Source organism: Delphinapterus leucas, chromosome 14 (genome assembly GCF_059928025.1).
Source record: "Delphinapterus leucas isolate spDelLeu-1000000601 "Yukka" chromosome 14, BTC_Dleu_Yukka2, whole genome shotgun sequence".
NCBI classification, from domain to species: domain Eukaryota; kingdom Metazoa; phylum Chordata; class Mammalia; order Artiodactyla; family Monodontidae; genus Delphinapterus; species Delphinapterus leucas.
The window spans coordinates 5,554,404-5,574,338 of NC_143142.1; the positions used below are offsets into that span (position 1 = coordinate 5,554,404).

A 19,935-nucleotide genomic window follows, 5' to 3' on the forward strand; every position below is an offset into this window, starting at 1 on the left:
CTGGTGCCTCTTGGGCGCTTGGTAAATATTTGCGGACTGAACGAATTCTCTCTGTCTAGTTATTGTTGTTTGCATCTTGTCATCATCATGGGGGGGTGCACTGCAGGCAGTGGCTGTGTTTCATCACCTACGCATCCCCTTGCCCAGCTCAGGGTGTGACAGGGGCAGGTCTCTGGATGTGCCAACATGCTGTCTTTGTCTGACATCCCCTCTCTGCCCCTCTGCCTTCTAGACGCACCCTTATTTCTCTCCCATCCTCACTTCTACAACGCTGACCCAGTCCTGGCAGAGGCAGTGTCTGGCCTCCACCCTAACCCAGAAGAGCACTCCTTGTTCCTGGACATCCACCCGGTGAGCCCCTGCCTGTCAGCCTGTGGGTGGGCGTGGGGATTTCTGTTTGGTGCACACTTGGCTTTCTCCTCTCCCCACTAGGCACCAAGCTGTTCCAGTGTGGGGGTGATGGGAAGCCTGGATTTCTTTGGCAGTGATAGCTTCTAGGCTATCAAGCCTTCAAATTTTGCCCCGACTTCATAGTGCAAGGACTTTATCTCTTTATAAGGGAATTGTCTCTATAAAAGGATGATAAGAAAGTAAATTAATTAGGAATTATCAGCCTGCAAATTAGCCAGAGGCAGCCCTCTGGCTGTGCCAACATACCATAAAGATCTTTAGGTACCACAAGAGCCTGGAACATCTTGTGGATAAACTGGGTTCTGGGGAATTTGTCCTGTGTGTTGTTTTGTCTGCGAACAGGGACCGGGAGGGTATCAGACCTGTACATGTGGCCCTCCCGTGGCCATGTTTTTACCCAGTTGCTTCTTTTCTTAGTGCCTCCGTTCACTGGAAATTTGCCCATTTGGACTCGGTGGCTTTTTATCATTGATTAAATAAATTCTGTGGGTTTCTGTTTCCTGAGTGGACACTTGTGGTCTCCCCCACAGGCCTTTTTGGAAGCTCTTCTACCCGGTGCTGTTCCCTGCCGTTTTCCTTGGTACTCCTCAGATTTTCTTAGCCGCTGACTCAATCCCCAGCCCCCAGCACTCCACCTTCTAGCTCTCTCTCTCTCTCTCTCTTTTTTTTTTTCACTAAAAATCCAGGCTGAGACTTTCCTGGCGGTCCAGTGGTTAGGACTCCGTGCTTTCACTGCCGAGGGCGCGGGTTCAATCCCTGGTCGGGGAACTAAAATCCTGCAAGCTGTGCGGCAATGCCGATTTTAAAAAATAAACAAAATAAAATAAAATAAAATAAATAAAAATCCAGCTAGTGAAGTCAGCTATGACTGCACACACTTCACATTCAACAAATATTTTGAACGCTCATTATGCTACAGGCATAATTCTAGATGCTTCCACCCACACCAACTCATTTAATTTTCACAATAATCTGAGAGGGGGGCATTGCTATTCTCATTTTACAGACGGGGAAACTGTAGCCCAAATAGGTTAAGTGCTACAGCTAGTAAATGGGATTCTTGGCTCCAGAAGGGAAAGGTCTGTTCTGTCTTGTTAATCGCTTGGATTCTAGTAGTTACCACAGAAGTACTAGTATCTCAGTAAATATGGGTTTGATTTACTGAGATATTAGTGCTTGAGCGTGAGTAAGGGATGAGGCCGAATTCAAACATAGGTCTTCTTTGTTTTTTTTTTTTTGTGGTACGCGGGCCTCTCACTGTTGTGGCCTTTCCCGTTGCGGAGCACAGGCTCCGGACGCGCAGGCTCAGCAGCCATGGCTCACGGGCCCAGCCGCTCTGCGGCATGCGGGATCTTCCCGGACCGGGGCACGAACCCGCGTCCCCTGCATCGGCAGGCAGACTCTCAACCACTGCGCCACCAGGGAAGCCCCATATGTCTGTTTTTTAAAAAAATTAATATACTTTCATTTTTGTTTGTTTGGCTGTACCATGCGGCATATGGGATCTTAGTTCCCCGACCAGGGATCGAACCGGCACCCCCTGCAGTGGAAGTGCTGATTCTTAACCACTGGACCGCCAGGGAAGTCCTTACTTTGGTTTTTAGAATAGTTTTAGGCCTACAGAAAAACTGAGCAGAAAATACAGAGAGTTCCCAGACATCGTTTTCCCCTGGCACGAAATTTGTCGCAGTCGATGAATGAACGTTATTATTAACTATAGTCCATAGCTTACATTAGGCTTCATTCTGTGTTGTTCAGGTTTATGGGTTTTGACAAATGCATCATGACCTGTATCCACCATTACAGTCTCCTACAGAATGGTTTCGCTGCCTTAAAAATCCCGTGTGTTCTACCCATTTATCCCCCTCCTACCTTCACTCCCATCCAACCTTTGGCAGTGACTGACCTTTTACCGTCTCTGTAGTTTTGCCTTTTCCAGAACGTCATATAGTTGGAACCATAGAGTATGTAGCCTTTTTTTAAAAATTGAAGTATAGTTGACGTACAATATTATACAAGTGACAGGTGTGTAATGTAGTGATTCAGTTTTTAAAGGGTATACTCCATTTACAGTTATTTAAAATATTGGCTGTGCGAACAGTTGTTTTAATGCCCACTACGTTCTGTCCTGTATTAATATGTAGTTAATTAAGTGGGTATTAATGAATTAAGTTGATAGTAATTTATTAATGTGAATCTATTGCGTGCTCTATGTTAAAGTCATCCTTTATTGTTAGTTGTGTTAAGGCTTTTCCATACTGTCTTAAACTTTTAACCAGTTTTTAAAAGGCTTTTATTATAAAGCTAACAAATGGTTTTCCACTTTCCCTTTTAGTTCATCCACTTCACTGCTTCTCTCTCTCTCTCTCTCTCTTTCTCTCTCTCTGCTGGCTTCTGGGCATTCCAGCAAGAGCAAGATCTTTTCTCTCTTCTCACTGGTGACTTGCATTGTGCTGCATGGATTTTCTCTTTTTTCCCCACATTGAGAGAGAAACAGTTAAGTTTGGGAGGCTGGGGAGGTGCAAACAGCTGTTTTGCAGCAGCGCATCAGAAGCAGACTTCTACTCCTCATTTTAGGTCAGGGGCAGACGGGGAGAGGAAGTGGCCTTGGATTTTGTTGTCTATTTGGGGAGGATGGTCATGGGGTCGATTTGCTGATTTCTGATCTCATTAGCCCGGACAACAGAATGCCTGCTAGAAGCGGCTTCTCTGGTGCCTTCTTTCCTGCTCCTGAAACCGGTGTGTGTGTGTGTGTGTGTGTGTGTGTGTGTGTGTGTGTGTGGTGACAGACGTGGGCTCACGAGTCCAAGTTTCTGTTCTGAGATTGCGGGGTGGTGGGGGACAGGTGGGGCTTTGCCCAAGAAGAGGGGGCTGGACAGTCAAGGAAGGAAGGAGACACATTTCCTGGAGAAGGAAGTGACCTGAGTGGAGACCCCAGAATGTAGAGTCTAGAGAGCAGGATGTGTCGGGTCTCCAAGATCACCCCCAAGTTGGAGGATTTGCTAGGAGGACTCCCAGGACCCAGCATATGGCGGTACCCACAGCGGTGATGTATTGCAGTGAAAGACACAAGGCACAGTCAGCAAAGAGAAAAGCACATGGGGTGAAGTCTGGGGGAACCAGGCACAGGCTCCCAGAGCCCTCTCCCAGGGGCGTCACAGAAGACACCCTTCATTCCCCGTGTGAGGTGTCCTCTACCAGGGACACCCAGTAGAGACTCAGTGCCCAGGATTCTTACTGGGGATGGTCATATAGGCGCCGTCTACCTGGCACAGACCGAAATTCCGGACTCCCAGAAGGAAACCAGGTGTCAGCATAAACCACAGTGTTTGTACAAACTGTCCTGGTACAGTGAGCCCCTCCTATCTGTCAGGGAGAGGTGGGAGCCCTCTTGAAATCCAGGATCGCAGACGCCAGCCAGGGACAGCCTTGCTAGCAGGGCAGCCTCACCCCTGCTGGCTCTTTTGCACATGCGTGATCTCACTCCCGTCCCACCGGGTTCTCAAGTTCAAACTCTCCCCCGTCCTGGGAGCATGGCCTTTGGCCAGTTGCTCTGTGCCCCTGGGGTCCCAAAGGACCTCAGGATGCCAGGCTATATTGGAAGATAATGCCCTCTCCCACTGGTGTATGTGATAACAACACAGCATTTATGGCTCTGAGTGTGGCTGTCTTGCATCCCTTATTTTGCCCTTGCAGAAACCCTGTGAGATGGGCAGAGTTGTCTCCACTTTCCAGATGAGAAGAGTCTCAGCTAAGAAGCAGCAATCTGTCCTCAAACCTAGGTTCCTTTCCACTCTCATTTCCTGACATCATTCTGGAAGCACCTTCCTGGTTTTGGTCCTATATGTATGTCATTTTTTGTGTTATTGACTTACTACTTAAAAAAAAAAATCTCATCCAAAAAAAAAAAAAAATCCTGCACAAAGGAAGCTTTCTATCATGACCTCAAATCGGAAATTAAAAATGTCTCTAAATAGGGAATTCTCTGGCGGTCCAGTGGTTAGGGCTCTGCGCTTCCACAGCAGGGGGCGCGGGTTCGATCCCTGTTCGGGGAACTAAGATCCCGCAAGCTGTGCAGCGCAGCCAAAGAAAAAAAAATCCCCAAGTAAAGAACGCAAAATATCACTAGGCTCTCTGTAAAATACCGTCGCCTGCCCTTGGCACGAGCCTGAGGCCAGCTCTGTTGAAATGGAGATCGGGTGGAGGTGTATTGCAGAGGCACTAGGGGCCGAGCAAGCTCCCTGCAGACTTTCTCTTTGAGACGCTGGTGGGGAGGGAATGGGGGGTGAATGGAGAAGAGAGTGACTTTATTAACATGTAAATCTATTTTATTTTATTTGGAGGCTGGAGGGAGGGGCGATGACTGGGAAACGTCCTTCTGCACTGGGGGATGCATCATGCAAGAGAACAGATGGAAAGGGTTAGTTCTTTTTCCATCCAGAGCGAGCCTGGCTCACCAGAGGGGATCCCTCGAGGTCGTGGACATAAGAGCCATTTGGGGAACATGTGTTTACCCATCAGGGCTTTGAATGGGTAGCGGAAGCCCCATCGGATGGGCAGTTCATTTGGGATACGCACCCTCTTGAGCGTGACCAGGGAGAGGGCTGTTTGAAGGGGTCCCCAGGGCTCCAGGGAGGCCGGGCCCCTCACTGCTCTTGTTACTGCAGGTCACCGGAATCCCCATGAACTGCTCTGTGAAACTGCAGCTGAGCCTCTACATTAAGTCTGTGAAAGGCATCGGGTGAGTGGGGTCTGGGAGCCCCGGGCTGCCTTGCTGTTGAGAGATCAGGGACTCGGGACTCTGGCCATGTCCTTGGGAACCTGGCATCTGGGGAGAGAGATGGTCCTTCGGGATACGGAATCTGGTCCCTGCCCCTTGAACCCCTGAGGGGGGTCTTAGCTCTCAGCCGAGCCCAAACTGCATCCTGACATCCCTGCCCTGTACTCTCTTGACATTTGTCCCCCAAATTAGCCAGACTCTTCCATCCAAGCTGTTTCCCATTCGACAGAGTAGCAAAAATTAAATCCTGCCAAAACCAAGTGTTTGTAAGTGGAAACTTAGCAAACAGTCTTCTGAAGTGAGACCGTTCACTTGATGGGAGGAATTCTTTAAGCACCGGTTTTCTTTTTCTTTTTCTTTTTTTTTTTTTGAGTTGGTTTTCAGTAACCGCTTTATCAAGATTTAATTCACACAGTATAAAACTCACTCTTTAAAAGTGCACAATTCGGTAATTTGTAGGACATTCACAGAGCTGGGCAGCATCACCCCAATCAATTTTGAAACATTTCCATCCACCCCCTCAAAAGAAACCCCACACCCTTTAGCAGTCACTGCCCATTTCCCCAGCCCCAAGCAACCCTTAATTTACTTTCTGTTCCTGTGGACTTACCTATTCTGGCCATATCATGTGAATAGAATTATATAATATGTGTCTGGCTTTTTTCACTTAACATGATGTTTTCAAGGTTCATCCATGTTGTGGCCTGTGTCACTGCTTCATTCCATTTTATGGCTGAATAACATTCCATTGCATGGAAAGACCATGTTTTTATTCATCAGTTGATGGACATTTGGGTTGTTTCTACTTCTTGGCCATTGTGAATAGTGCCGCTTTGAATATTTAAAGTTTCTGTGTGGATGTATGTTTTCTCTTGGGTAGATACCTTGCAGCAGAATTGCTGGGTCATATGGTGACTCTATGTTTAAGAGTTTCAGGAGCTGCCAGACTGGTTTCCAGGGCGGCTGCGACATTTTACACTCCCACCAGCAGCGTGGGAGGTGCCAGTGTCTCTACATCCTTGCCAGCTCTTGTTATAACATCGAGTTAGGATAGAGCTGGGTGAGGGAGCACACTGGTCGTTACGTCAGGGTCTGTACTTCATTTTTAAAAATTTTTTTGGTCGCACTGTGTGGCATGCGGGATCTTAGTTCCCCAACCAGGGATCGAACCCGTGTCCCCTGCCTTGGAAGCACGGAGTCTTAACCTCTGGACCACCAGGGAAGTCCCCTGTACTTCTTAGCATATTTGAAATAGTTTCATTAAAAAAAAAAATTCCCCCAGAAAGATTCCTGGGCTGCAGGAATGTGAGCATCTGTTTGGCTTTGTGAGATGCCTCTCAGCTGGAAAGAATAACACTTGGAGCTGGTGAGCATGTCAGTGCAGCTCATCCCCACTCCCCCCCCTCATTTTTACATTTTGAGGCTGCTCAGGGAGTTTGTTCCTGAAGTGTTTGTGGCTGGTGAAACGGCCCCACGCGTGCATTAGGTGTCTGCTGCCCAGACTTGAGCTCCACAGGGCTCCCGTCCCTCAGTGCCTGGTCTGCTAACTTGGATGTGCAGGGCCGGCAGGTGACTAAGTGGAACCCGTGGGGATGGGACCGAGGGCCAGCCTCTGTCCGGCACCAGGGCCCATGCACTCAGTGTGGCCACATCCTATGCATTTGCAAATGCATTTTTCAAAATCTGGATGTTAACACACATTTCACCTGTTGGGAGTTCATTCAGATTTTTGACAAATGCTGCTCAAGCCAGCAGTCTATCTGGGTGGCTGGATTCTGCCTGCTGGTGGCCCTGAGCCACCACCCTGATGTCTCTGGGCCTCTGTGTTCCCATCTGTTCGGAACCAAGGCCACACAGCTGCCTGGCTGCCCCTGTGGGCTGGGATGGTGGTCTCAAGGGCGGTGGTCCAACAGCAGTGCTTATCAGCATCTCCCAGGGCTGTTGAGGAACCCGTGTGGGAAAAGTCTGGAGACACCACCGCCCGCCCGGAAGCAGAGCTGTCTAGCTGTGACTTGTCTGAGGAACTTTTGTGCTGTTTGCTCACAAGATAAAGGCAGCAGGGTTGCACACTCTGTGCATTCAGTTGACATCAGTTCTTACAAACTCAGATTAAAGAGGCTGAAGTGAAGGGGATGCGCCATTGTATTTGCAGAGCGTTCTCCGTGTCTGTCTCCTCTGTAGGTGATACGGTGTAAATTCATTTCACTGCACAGTACTCTACTGAATAAGCGCTTTTTGAGAATTGTGATTGAGGATTTTGACCTTCTGTGCTGACTCTGGTGCCTGTCCCCTGAGAGAGTGCCAGCTCCCCTCCAGCTGTGCCTTCTTTAAGCAGACCCAGGAATGGTGAAGTTACAGAATATTTGTTTGTCCAGTTGTTTGCTGGCATTTGACAACAAGGCAACAATAATAAACATCGAGCACTGTATGTCTTTTTTTTTTTTTTTTTGGCTGTGCCACACGGCTTGTGGGATTTCATTTCCCTGACCAGGGATTGAACCCAGGCCACAGCAGTGAAAGCCCAGAATCCTAACCACTAGGCCACCAGGGAACTCCCCTAGAGCACTTTTTATATGCTGGGTATTTTTCATGGTGCCACGTTCCGTCCTCACTAGAGCCCTGTGAGGAGTTCCATTATAATCCCCATTTTACAGAGGAGGAACAGAGAGGGTAAGTAGCATGGCCAAGGTCACACAGCTATCTAGTAGCTGACTGTGTCGGGGGTCCCCAAGACCACTCTCGGGTTTGATGATTCCCTGGGAAGACTCAGGGGACCCAGCATGCAGTTAATAGTCACGGCTGTGATTTACTACAGAGAAAGGATTCAAAACATAATTGGCAAAGGGAAAAGGTTCACAGGGTGGAGTCTGGGGAAACCAGGCACAGGCTTCTAGAGCCCTCTCCCAGGAGGGTCACACCAGGACACGCTTCATTTCCCCAGTGACAAGTTGTGACAACATGTGTGAAATGTCCCCTACCAGAGATGCCCAGTAGAAACTCAGCACCCAGGGTGTTTACTGGGGGCTGGTCACGTAGGCGCCTTCTGTTTGGCATGGACCCAGATTCCAGACTCCCCAAAGGAAAGCAAGTGATCAGCATAAACCGTGTTGTTTGTTGGCTGGGCGTATTGCCATCCGGAATAAAATTGGGATTCTGTTTCTAAAAAAGAACAAATGGATATCAGCTAGGTCCCTGGCAGCCCCTCCACGTAAGAATTTTTCATTTAAAAAGATATTGTTGGGTTGTCAGGTTGCGCCCCGTCAGGAGATGCCCATTGCTCAAGGCCATGCCGATCAAGTTGCTGCAACATCAAATCCCCCCTGACCCTGGGGCTTCCGATCACAGGTCCAGAGCTGTCTGATCTAAGACACCCCGACATAACTTCTCACTTGCTTGGTCTCGCTTATTTCCAGACAAACTGGGAAGATCGAGCCGGTGATCCTGCCACTGATGTGGTTTGGAGAGGTAAGGCTGCTTCCCTCTCCCCGGGTACTGGGCACCCGAGGGCGTGGTGTCTGATGCCTCAGTGAGGAGCTGATGTGGGCATTTGGGGCAGGAGGCTGTGTGTGGTGGGGACGCTGGGCTGGGGTAGCTGGACTGAGTAATGCAGAACCATCTGTTAGAAACTTCGCCCTCTCCAAGCACTTTATGTCAGTTATCCCACTGGGTTGAAAGGATCACACGAGATGAGGAACACAGGAGCTGCATGAAACTGTAAAGTCCCTGGTCAGGGTGTAAAATAATTTTGTTAACGCACGTGGCCCCTTCTCCTGAGATGAACGGAAGTTGGTTTTCAGGGTGTCAACTTTTTATTGAAATTTCTTCTCTCCCAGCTTTTCAGGGTTCCTTCTGGCTTAGCTCGTTTTAAATCAGGGTGAGCTAACCGCTGGAACAGACAGCCTCCAAATGTCAAGTTCACTTCCCACTCACATCACAGTCTGATGGGGGGCAGGCGGAGCTCTGCTCCACGCAGACATTCAGCGACACCCAGGCTCCTTCCATCTTCTGGTCCTGCCCTCTTGGAGATCTTCAGAATCCGTCTCCATTCAGTAAATTGGGAAAGAGATGGAGAGACTCATATGGGAGCCAGGCGTGGAAGTTGCAGCATCACTGTGCCCCCATCCCATTGGCCAGAACAAGTCATATGGGCCTGCCTAGCTGCAAGGGAGTCTGGGAAATGTAGTCCTGTTGTGTGGCCCCAGAGGAAATAAGAGGCATGGCTGGCTCCATCCGTCGCATGCTTTGGTCAGTGGGCTTGAGATGGGAAAGGGGTTGGGGGACAGAGGGGTGTGGTGTGGGGTGGCGTCTCCACCCTCAGCCCACAGTACGTGGCACCAGTCCATTTGTTTGTCCTTCTCCTTTGCCAGAGCGGGGCAATGGAGGGTGAGACCCTTCAGACGTTCTACACCCAGCTGGTGTTGATGCCCAAGGTGCTGCATTATGCCCAGTACGTGCTCCTTGCCCTGGGCTGCGTCCTGCTGCTCATCCCCATCGTCTACCAAATCCGGAGCCAAGTAGGTGGTGGCCAGAGCCTGGCCGGGGCCGAGTGGCCCCTTGCTTGCCTGCTTGGGGGAAGGAGGGGCTCAGATCAGATCCCCCAGCAGCCCCTTCCTGCTGTGCCCACGGACACCTTCAGCCTGCAGCCCACCTCGGGTGGCAGTCCTAGGTCTCCGCCTGGGCTGGGGAGCTGTTGCTGCATCCTTGCTTCTCTTGCATGTTCTGTTACCACTTCTCTGCCTGTTCTGGGAGGCCTGGGGACCCTCCCTTGGAGGGGCTGCCGGTGGTTTTGGATCATGAGACCTGGTACTTGAATGGTTTGTTCTTCAGGTCAGCAGCTGCTGGCTTTCGGGCTCTGGCAGGTACAGGGATACGACAGTGAACAAGGCAGTTGCTACTCCCGGGGGAAGGGGGGTGCGGGGACCGGCATTCTAGTTGGAAAGACAGGTGGAAACCAAGTAAATAAACAGAAGAGATGATTTCACCGACGATAATAGAAAATGTGATGGGCTTAGGGCAGTGCTGTCCGATACGAATACAACATGAGCCACGTGTGTGATTTTACATTTAAATTTTCTAATAGCCACCTTAAGTAAAAGGGAATTAATTTTAATCATATCTTTTATTTAACCCGAATATATCCAAAATATCAATATGACCATGTCCACGTGTAATCAATATAAAAAATATAAATTTTTTACATTTTTTTTCTGGTTAAGTCTTTGGAATCCGGTGTGTATTTTACATTTACATCAGGTCTTGACTGGGACTCGCCCCTTTTCAAAGCCTCAACGGCCATATGTGGCTACCAAGTTGGACACCGCAGCGTCCAAGGGCGTTGACGACAACTATAGAGATAATGTCAGAAAAGGTTTCTTGGAAGAGGTTGAATTTAAGCTTAGAAGTGAATGCTCAGCACAGAGTCAGGGAAAGAGTGCTCCGGGTGGAGGAATGGCCAGTGCAAAGGCCCTGAGGCAGGGGTGGGTGAGGTGTGTTGGAGGCTCCTGCAGGGCCAGGGTGGCTGGAGGGGAGTGGGCATAGGGGCAGTGGGGGAGGAGGTGGTGTCTGAGAGGCCGACATAGGTCATGCCTGGTCCTGTAATGCAGGGTGAGCAGCTTGGAACTGATTCTGGGGGTGACGGGAAGCTGTTGGAAGCTGTAAAGGAGAGGAGTGACTGGGTCAGTTAACGTGTGGCCGCTTGGTCTTCAGATGGGAGAGCGGAAGCAGGGGGACCAGTGAATAGGCCCAGGTGAGCGAGGATGGTGACTTGGACCAGGATAGGAGCAGGTATTTGGGGAAGGGAGCACAGATGGAGAAGAGCCCTGAAGAGCCAGCCCTGGGGCATCTACCATTCAGAGGCAGGAAAAAGAGGGGCCGATAACAAATACCCCCCTTTTTTGGCCGCGTTGTGAGGCATGCAGGATCTTAGTTCCCCAAATAGGAATCGAACCCATGCCCCCTGCAGTGGAAGTGCATAGTCTTAACCACTGGACCACCAGGGAAGTTCCAACAAATACACCTTCTTGATTTGGCATCATTCATGGCATTCACTGACACCTTCACAGCTTATGGGGGGGGGGTCACTGTGCACAGTTTTGGGGATACAGACATGAGTAGGATGTGAGGTCTGGAGAGCAGGGGGCTTTAAGCAAGTTACTGCCGTCACATGGTGACAAGGCCTGTGGATACAAGGCCCCCGGGGCAGTGGGGATGGGTGGGCAGCTACCTGGTGGACAGGGGACACTGCTCAGTGGCAGGGAGTCTTGAAAGGCCATTTTGAATCCATGAACCAGAACCTCCCCCCCCCGGTGCCCCCTGCCCCCCGAGTTGTCCTGGAGCCACAGGCCTCAGCCTCGGTCGGGGGCTGCCCAGCTCCCCTGCTGCCCCTCGGGCCACCTGCAACGCCTGCTTTCTTGCTTTAGTTCCGGCAAACAGCTTTTTCGTTTTTTCCTCTTCCTCGGAGGCACCTGCTCGCTTGCTAAACTTGCTTGCTTGTTTGCTGGGGCGACGATAAACCTTTCCAGGCTCTTAACCTGGGCTTTCAGACCCTTAACCTGATTTCCCGTCCAAATTCCTAATCCTTTGGGGCAAAAGGTTCGCACTGGTGTGAGGGTACCGGGGCCTCTGGTGTTTTGAGCCCCCAGTGAACGTTGGGGGCCCGGTCCTCTGTCACTGCCCCAGCCAGAGCAGAAGGGGACTCCCTAGGGTTTTTGGAATGAATCATGCTGGGAGGACAGAGGGGCCAGAAGCCCTAGCCCCCAGCCCGTGGATGCCTCCCTGGCGCCAGCATCACCGTGGGTTTCCAGGAGTGAGGGCCAGGGGAGCAGCAGTGAGGGGCTGGACCAGACAGCCTCTGCCCTCTGTCTCTCCTAATGGTCCGTCAGAAGGGGGAGGGGGAAGACGGTGAGGATGCACAATGTGAAAGCTTCCCTGCTTCACGTCCCCCATCCGTGTCCCCCAAATCCGATAAGAATATCATCGTCTCTACTGACCATGGTTGAGGCACCCTCCCCGCAGGTTTTGCTGGAGGCCCAGTCGTTGAAATTTATCCCATTATGTATTTTTTGGTTTAGCAGGGGTTAGGCCTTACGTGTTTTTATGTATCTGTCCTGATAGGGGAGGAAAAAAAAAAAAAAAAAAGAATGGCATGTCGTTAAACTCAACGTATTTTAATTTCTCTTCAAAGACATTTTTTCTTGTCAAGTCATTCTTGAAAGAAAAAATTTTTTTTTAGACAGAAATGTCGCTGTTTCTGGTCGATTTAAAATGCCACCCACTAGCTCAGTCAGTGGAGCATGAGACTCTTAAAATGCCACTTGCTCAACTCCCTGAGTCTCGGCCAATCCACCTTGCCCAGCACGGCCCATCTCCCCTCCGTGATTCGGCTTAAATTTTCAGGCTGACAAACCCTTTTCAGCTCAGCTTCCCCGTCTGACCAAGCGTGTTTCCTGAATATGCTCGCATTTCTGCCTTTGGTGAAAGACACCATCTCTCCCCAAGTCTCAGCCAGCTCCAGTCATTAATGGTGGTTGGACTCTAGAATTCTGTACCCCACCCTCTGCTTTTTGAAAATCGGAGAACCGTGTAAAAACCGTGTGTGTTCAGCTGCAACGTCAACTATAAATTAGCTTGGTTATCTTCTAGGAGAAGTGCTATTTATTTTGGAGTAGTAGTAAAAAGGGCTCAAAGGATAAGGAGGCCATTCAGGCCTATTCTGAATCCCTGATGACATCAGCTCCCAAGGGGACTGTACTGCAAGAAGCAAGACTGTAGGTGGGTACCAGGTAACACCTCTCGCCCCCCATCCCCTCCCATAGTGAGTAGAACTCTGGTGGCTTGAAACGCTTGGGATCTCACACATCTCTTCAGCCTGAACTTCACCTGGAGTGTCTACAGATTGAAAATACGTACTTGTATATTTTGTTGTCTTCTTACGTTCCGAGTGATCCCAGGCGTGGTAGGCGATGGAGGGTGACTAGTGGGCTGGTGTGTTATTTGCAAGGTTGTCTTAGAAAGGCAGGATCGAGGTTTAGGTCTCAGCTGCTTCTCAAACCTCTGGTGCAACATAGACTCTTCTGGGAAAGTCTGCGAGAAAATGCAGATCCACGGACATCCTTCTAGACCTCTTGGAATAGCATCATGGATGGGGCCCAGGAATCTGTATTTTAATGGCCCCCTAACAGGATTCTGAGGTAGATAAGTTTAAATAAATCCGGATGACTGGCCAAGAAAAAAGAATTTAGGCATCACCTGGGCACCAAGTGTAGATCTAGGACTCGGTCTGAGGGTATGGTTGCCAGACTGAGCAAAAACAAACAGCCCCAAGAAACAACAACAACAAACGGATGCTCAGTTAAATGTGAATTTCAGGGAAACAGTGAATGACTTTTAGCCTAAGTGTGTCCCATGAAATTATCAGGACATGCTTATACTGAAAAACTGTTTGTTGTTTACCTGAAATTCACGTTTAACTGGCTGCCCTCCTTCCTCGAGCAGCCTACCTGCGGGAGACGGAGGCTAGTGCCTTTGGGGGTTCACCTCCTGGGCTGTGTTCCTTTAGGTCTGAGGTCTTAGGAGAGCCGAGTCCCGCCAGGGGATGTGACAGGCAGAGCTCTGGGCCCTACGGTTGGGGTTTGGGCGAGGGTGAGTCGCTCTATGCTTATACCTCTGATTATAGCTGTAATTTTGGTTTCTGAAAAATGTACCACCCTCTCCAGCTTCTGGGGCTGGGCCTGCTCGGGTTTAAATAGCTTTCTTGAGAGCCACAGGCTGGGGATGAGGTGACAGCCCTACTCTTTGGGACCAGTTGGCGGCTTCCAGTTTGCTTGGATTGCCAGGGCTGGAGGAGGAGATAAAATAGAACATGGGCGCTGGGCGTGGGTGTGTTTGTTGGCAGGTACCGCCAGCCCTGCAAGGAGCGGGAGGGAGGGACCGCTGTGCCCCCAGCCAGGCTCTGGGGGGCTCCTACTGCCGATCTGGGGATAAGAGAGCCCGACCACATCAGGGCTGGGTGTTAAGGGGGTGTCTTCCTGAGCTTAGCGGGCAGGGTGTCCTAGCTGGAGACGAGCCCCCCGTTGCCTTCCTCTCTCCCAGAATTCCTCTTGGGACGCCCTTCTTGTGTACAGTTTGGCCCCATTGGCACCCCTGCCCCCTTGCAGCCATGATTCCCTTCTGCAGAAACTTGCTGGGTGTTCTCGCGGTGCGGGGGTGGGGTCTTCAGGCACAGAGATGGGGGTTATTCGCTTTTAGCACAGATAGAGCTGGTGTTTGTGAGGTCTCAGCCCCATGGCTGCACCTCCCTGGACACAGCCAGGATGTCCTGCTCCCTGCCCCGCCAAAAAATAAAAATAAAACAAAACCAAAGCTGGAGTCTCTTTGTGATTTTACCAGCAGAATCCAAATGTCAAGTTATTAGGGAAGTTTTTGATTAAAGAGATGCTACTGCTCTGTCTTCTGGAAGGCAGGTCAGCCTTCGGCCTGGATGAGACCCCTACCCCCGGTCACGTGTACTTGGGGAAGGCAGTGTCCTGTCGGGTCTGTTTTAGGGGACCAGGCACCTGGGAAGCGGCCAGTGGCCCCGGAGACCTGGAATCCCTGCAGCTTGGCCTCCAGCCTGTGCTGAGTCCCTGGGGGAGGTCCTATACCTTGCCCCGCGTCTGGGCATGGGGTTGGCCTTGAGGGGCTGCTTTGCTCCAGGAAAGGGAGGACATGGGGCCTCCACTAGCCCAGAAGGGTGTTTTTATGTGAATAAGAAAAGACAGCTCCTCTGTGCAGACATGGCCTGCTTTAGGGCTGAGGGCTTGGCAAACAGAGTACACCCCGTTTATACCCACTTGGCTGGGTGCCCTTGTGCAGTGAACAGCCTGGACAATGGTACTGGGCAGCCCTTCAGGGACATGTTCCAGGATGTCTCTTGCCGTCTCATGATTTCTCTTATTAATTCCAAGTCCTCATTCCTCAGTTAAACGGACGTGTATTCCTTGAGGGTTTGTACATGTGTCTTTCTTGGGAAGGCAGTTTCCCCTTCGCACTTTTTTTTTTTTTTGCGCTACGAGGGCCTCTCACTGTTGTGGCCTCTCCCGTTGCGGAGCACAGGCTCCGGACGCGCAGGCTCAGCGGCCATGGCTCACGGGCCCAGCTGCTCCGTGGCATGGAGGATCTTCCCGGACCGGGGCACGAACCCGTGTCCCCTGCATCGGCACGCGGACTCCCAACCACTGCGCCACCAGGGAAGCCCTCCCCTTTGAACTTTTGAGCGAGGCTTTCTCCAGTCGTGGCTCTCTGGGCCCACATCGCTAAGAATCCCCCGACCCCCGACCCCCGCTGTCCCATGCTGCCTCTGTGTCGGGGGTGGGGGGCGGTGTGTCGGCAGAGGCGCACGCCCACCCCTCCTTGCCCCTGGCTGGAATGTGGCTCGGTGCGCAGAAGCCTGAGCTCTGTCCCCGAGGAAAGGAGTCAGGAGTCCCCCACCGCTCCCCACCCAGAGTGGGGTTTGATTTACCCCACCCCGCGGTGAAGCAGGCCCCTGGGGGTTGTGAGCAAAGGCCCAGGTGGGTAGGGGCGTCCGGGGTTTTCCGACCACAGCTGCTGGGCAAGGAAGCCTCTCCATTCTTCGAGGGGAAGGAAGACAGAGGGCTTGGGGGGATGAAAAGTTGCCCCCAATTCTTATCATCATGGCTACCTTTAAAATTTTCCTTAAATTGAGAAACTTAAAAATGTAAAACTAGATGAACTGCACGCTCTGAGTTCCCTCTCACCCAGACCCAACAACCCTGCTAACATTTTGTCGTATTTCACCTTTTCCCTGTGTGTCCTTTGCCCCCCTCGCCAAGTCCCACTGCCCCTCCCCCTCTCCCCAGAGACATCCATCGCTAGGAATTTGGTGTTTGCATGTTTCTGCCCCTCTAAATCTGTATATATGTATCCATGAACGACAGATAATTTTTAAAAAGCTTACCTCCGTGGTGTCAAACTATATGAATCACTCCGCAGCTGGATTTCCCCTCTTCAGTTTTCTGTGTGACAACTGTGTAGGTTGACTACGATCTTGTGACTCTGTCTTTTAAATGCATTCTGATATCAGTGGACATTTAGGTGGTTTCCAGCTTTTCTGTGTTAACAGTATTGCTTATATAAGCCCTGGACTCCTTGCTCTGCCCTTCTCACTGTATTAGGCAAGTCTCTTAGGGTCTCAGTTTCCCCATCTCTAAGATGGGTGAGAGCATGGCAAGATGGTGTTTCGTGAGATTAGGAGACCCTCTGTAGTGGAGTCCCAGGAGTCTGTAGGTCACTCCAGTCTTCTCTCATCTCAAGCTTGATGGGGGGGGGGTGCTGCAGATGGGGGCTCCAAGGGGGGTTTCCATGCTGGTGGAGGATGTACAGGGGCGGAGCCAGGGTCCGGGCGGGGCTTGGTGGGCGGGGCTTAGTGATGCAGCACCTCCCCTTTTTTCCACAGGGTCCCAAAGATGCCGCCAGCCAGCCCAGCTTGGCTACTCAGCCAGACCAGCTCTCCAGCCCCTACACCCCGCTTCTTCAGGACTCTCTCAGCGGACAGCCCACTAATCCCAAAGTCTGAGCCACCCCCTGCTACCACATGCCTGTGGCACACTGCACACACCCCCAGCACGTGTCCACGTGTGTGCACAGGTGTGTGCAGACACTCAGGGATGGAGCCACTGCTGAGGGGACTTGGGGAGAGGCTCGTCAACAAGGACTGTTCCGGAACCTTCTCTCCAGGTGATCCACAGGCCCGACCACAGGTGTTGTGGGCACAGGGTCCCCTCCCTTGGGTGAGTGAGCCTGGGCTCTTAAGGACTCAGGTCACCTCTCCCCAGTGGTCCTCTCCATCAGTCTTGAAACACTGCAGCCCCCGCCTGGTGGCTCGCCCAGGCAGGACAGGGCCTTTACTCCGAGGGGCTGTGGCCGCTGTCCCGAAACCTAGCCCAGGAGTGCAGACTGCTTGTGCGCCAGCCAGGTGGGCTGCGGGCCGTGGCTCAGCGCCCAGCCCGGAACCGGAGCTGTGGCCACTGGACACCCATCTGGGCCTCAAAACGGAGATGCCTCCGACCACATCCTTAACCCCCTGCAGGATCGTGATCTCCCTGAAGTCTACACAGGCGCCGTATTTGGGTGTCTGCGCCCCTTCCCTCCAGCCTAAACTGACATCATCATGTATACTGAGCCGGCCACTCCCTGGCTGGGGTGGCAGGAGGCTGTGCCCCGAGCCGCCCCCCACCAGGGTCCTCAGCTCTTCGGTGCCGGGGAGGAGGTGGAGAGGCCCCGGGCCCATCAGCCTGGGTGTCTGGTCGGGTGACCCGTCTGCCCGGGGCTCCTGGTCTCCGGGACAAACCTCTGTCTCTTTTCTACTGGAAGAGAAATGAATTTTATCATCTTTTAAAAATAATTCACAGTTGAAATAATAAACCTTTTTAAAAAGTGACTGAGTCTGTGACAGCCTGTTTGAGGGGGGACGGGAGGGCCCCCTGGGAAGTTCTGGGCTCTTCTTTTCTTAGCCAGTAGCTCCTTTCTGGTTACTGCCATGAATGTCTCTCAGGGACTGGGCTGCAGACTTGCCTTTCCCTTGTTTTAAAATTTACTTATTTATTTATTTATTTTTGGGCAGCGTTGGGTCTTCGTTGCTATGCGCGCGGGCTTTCTCTAGATGTGGTGAGCGAGGGCTACTCTTCGTTGCGGTGCGTGGGCTTCTCATTGCGGTGGCTTCTCTTGTTGCAGAGCACGGGCTATAGGCGCGTGGGCTTCAGTAGTTGTGGCTCGTGGGCTCTAGAGTGCAGACTCAGTAGTTGTGGCGTACGGGCTTAGTTGCTCCGTGGCATGTGGGATCTTCCTGGACCAGGGATCGAACCCGTGTCCCCTGCATTGGTAGGCGGATTCTTAACCACCGCGCCACCAGGGAAGTCCCTAAAATTTAAACTTGTGTATATTTAACATTTTATATAAATTCTGTGTGAATTCAGTTCTTGTTTAGAAAGCATAGCATCCACGTGGACCACTACCCCGACCCCCCTTTTGATCGTTGAGTAGAATTCCATCGTAGGCACGTACCACAGGTTTCCAAGCATTCATGAGTTGCAGGACATTTCAGATGTTTCCAGTTTTTGACGATTATGAATATAAAGCTGCTACAAACACGAATGTACAGGTTTTTGTGTGAACATATATTTTCTTTTCTTTTTCTTTTGTTTTGCTTGCGGGATCTTAGTTCCCTGACCAGGGATCGAACGGGGGCCGACAGCAGCAAAAGCGCCGAGTCTTAACCACCGGACCGCCAGGGAATTCCCAATTTTCATTTCTCTTAAGTAAAATACCTAGGAGTGAGAGTGCTAGGTCATATGGTAACACGTGATATAGGTCTGTGTTTAACAATATTCATGGTAACTGCACCATTCTGCATTCCCACCATCAAGGTATGATCGTTTCACCTGCTCTGCATACAGGCTGATACCTTGGCACTTCCAGCTTTTAAAAAACTGTCGTCATTTGTAGTGGTATCACACAGTGTTTTTTATTTGCACGGAAATACATCTCCTAATGAGATGGTGATTTCCTCTTCGCCCCCAACGAATTTATGTATCTATGAATGACTGTTACTGCCAGGATGCGACCAGTTTTGTCATCGATTCTATTCTTATTTTGTATAAGTGCAGAGAAGCCTTGTTTACATAAGTACATAGCTGGCAGTGGAAGGAATATCCTGATAGAGTCACTCAATTCTTAATAGTGCTGAGTAATGGGCAAAAATCAGGTGACAATCTGTCATCAAAAAGTATTTTTACCGATTTATCAGCTGACGCGTCCATCTGACCTTTCTTCACATTTGTAGAAGGCAGCAAAGTGGAAACCACGGACTTGCAAAAGAACTGCCAAAAGATTACTCAATCTTTAGATCAGTTCTCGAAACCAGTGTTCGGGAGTGTCCCTCAGGTCGGGGCTGGAGGGATGGGGAGAGCTGCGCCTGCCTGCTGCGGGGTCGGGGGCCTGGGGAAGGGTGACTGCTGCGGGGTCGGGGGCCTGGGGAAGGGTGCCTGCTGCCTGGCCCTGATCCCTGGGAGACCCGAAGGTGAAAAGCGTTCCCCAGCTTGAGTCTGATGACCACTGAGAGGATTGTTGACTTCCCTGTGTCCAAGCCGCATCACAGACACCTGCAACTTTTGCATTCAGCCCTGCCTGCTCATAAAGAGAAAAAAGAGGCAATCTCCATAAAGCATTCTGATGTGTGTGTGTGTGTGTGTGTGTGTGTGTGTGTCCTCCAAGGGAACATGGGACGGAAGAGGTGAATTTACCCTCCACATGTCTCATTGTGTGAACATCTTGCTTGTGAACACCTTGGTAAGGTTCAAGCTGATTTGTGTGGGTTTTTTTTTTTTTTTTTTGGTACAACTGTGGTCCCTAAACCCAGCCAATGACTTCATCCAGGGCTCAGAGGGAAACTGTCCTCTGGTCCCACGTGGGAAGGACGGGCTGTGAGGCCACCTTAAGGGACATGGCATCAGACCTCCTCGTGGCCTCAGGAATTCTCAGGGGTGTCTTTGACCCTGAGGCTTGATTCCTACCCTCTCACTTTACACCGCAACCCCACCCACTATGTGACTCTGCTAACAATATATTTTTTTTCAATTTGAGCCACTTTTTTACTTAAATTTTCTTTTAAAAGAAAATTTTTCTGTAAAAAGTTTGTTTCTTTTGAAAAAGCAGTTTTATCTGAACTTGTGGGTCCAACAGGCAAGTTA

The 19,935-nt window shown here is 50.9% G+C and overlaps 1 protein-coding gene across 3 annotated transcripts in view; it reads left to right on the forward strand.

The window, feature by feature from the left end:
- SCARB1 (scavenger receptor class B member 1) overlaps positions 1-17,668 on the forward strand; it is a 108,546-nt gene extending 90,878 nt beyond the window's left edge. Inside the window, exons 8-13 of one of the 3 annotated variants that reach the window (XM_022598203.3) lie at positions 233-351; positions 5,079-5,152; positions 8,605-8,656; positions 9,559-9,705; positions 12,833-12,961; positions 16,644-16,755. In XM_022598203.3, the coding sequence (XP_022453911.1) occupies positions 233-351; positions 5,079-5,152; positions 8,605-8,656; positions 9,559-9,705; positions 12,833-12,961 (521 nt within the window). In that variant the 3' untranslated portion in view covers positions 16,644-16,755. Of the gene's footprint in view, positions 1-232; positions 352-5,078; positions 5,153-8,604; positions 8,657-9,558; positions 12,962-16,643 lie in introns of those variants that run through there. The other 2 variants (XM_022598205.3, XM_022598201.3) reach the window with 2 other exon arrangements.
- Positions 17,669-19,935: the final 2,267 nt, after the last annotated feature.